Raw genomic sequence first — 434 nt, forward strand, 5'->3', positions numbered from 1 at the left:
GCTTTATCTCTATTTTATCTCCTTTATTTTATCTCTTTTTTTATCAACCCTCTATTTCAGGTACGAAGATTTGGCGCAAGATGCTTACAAAAAGACAGTCGAAATCTATAGTTTCTTAAGAGGCAAATCTGTCCACCTGCCGAAGAGAGTTAAGAAATACCTTTGGAAACACTCCATGAACCTCCATAAGGCAAAGAAATCATTCGGAACTTATCGCGTGTCCGAAAAGATTTACCAGCATTGGCGAAGTTCCATAACCGAAGCCGAACTGAACACTTACGAAGCCGCCTGTGGTGATGTCATTCACGCCTTGGGACACAGGATATTCGGAAGCGAGAAAAGGGCGCGCGATTTGTCGTTATCCTTAGTTATTTAGCTGCTTTTGTTCTGGTAAATTATGTAAGACAGTTGTTATTAAAAAGAAAAAAAAACTG

General features: G+C 39.6%; 1 protein-coding gene across 1 annotated transcript in view; it reads left to right on the forward strand.

Annotated features, from left to right (window-relative positions):
* The window catches only part of LOC119587733 (carbohydrate sulfotransferase 1-like), a gene marked incomplete in the record, with an annotated part of 3,779 nt that extends 3,355 nt beyond the window's left edge, over nt 1-424 (forward strand). The window contains 1 exon segment of the mRNA XM_037936420.1: nt 61-424. Within this exon segment, the coding sequence (XP_037792348.1) occupies nt 61-376 (316 nt within the window).
* Nucleotides 425-434: the final 10 nt, after the last annotated feature.

The sequence above is a fragment of the Penaeus monodon genome, chromosome 23 (assembly GCF_015228065.2).
Source record: "Penaeus monodon isolate SGIC_2016 chromosome 23, NSTDA_Pmon_1, whole genome shotgun sequence".
Lineage (NCBI taxonomy): Eukaryota > Metazoa > Arthropoda > Malacostraca > Decapoda > Penaeidae > Penaeus > Penaeus monodon.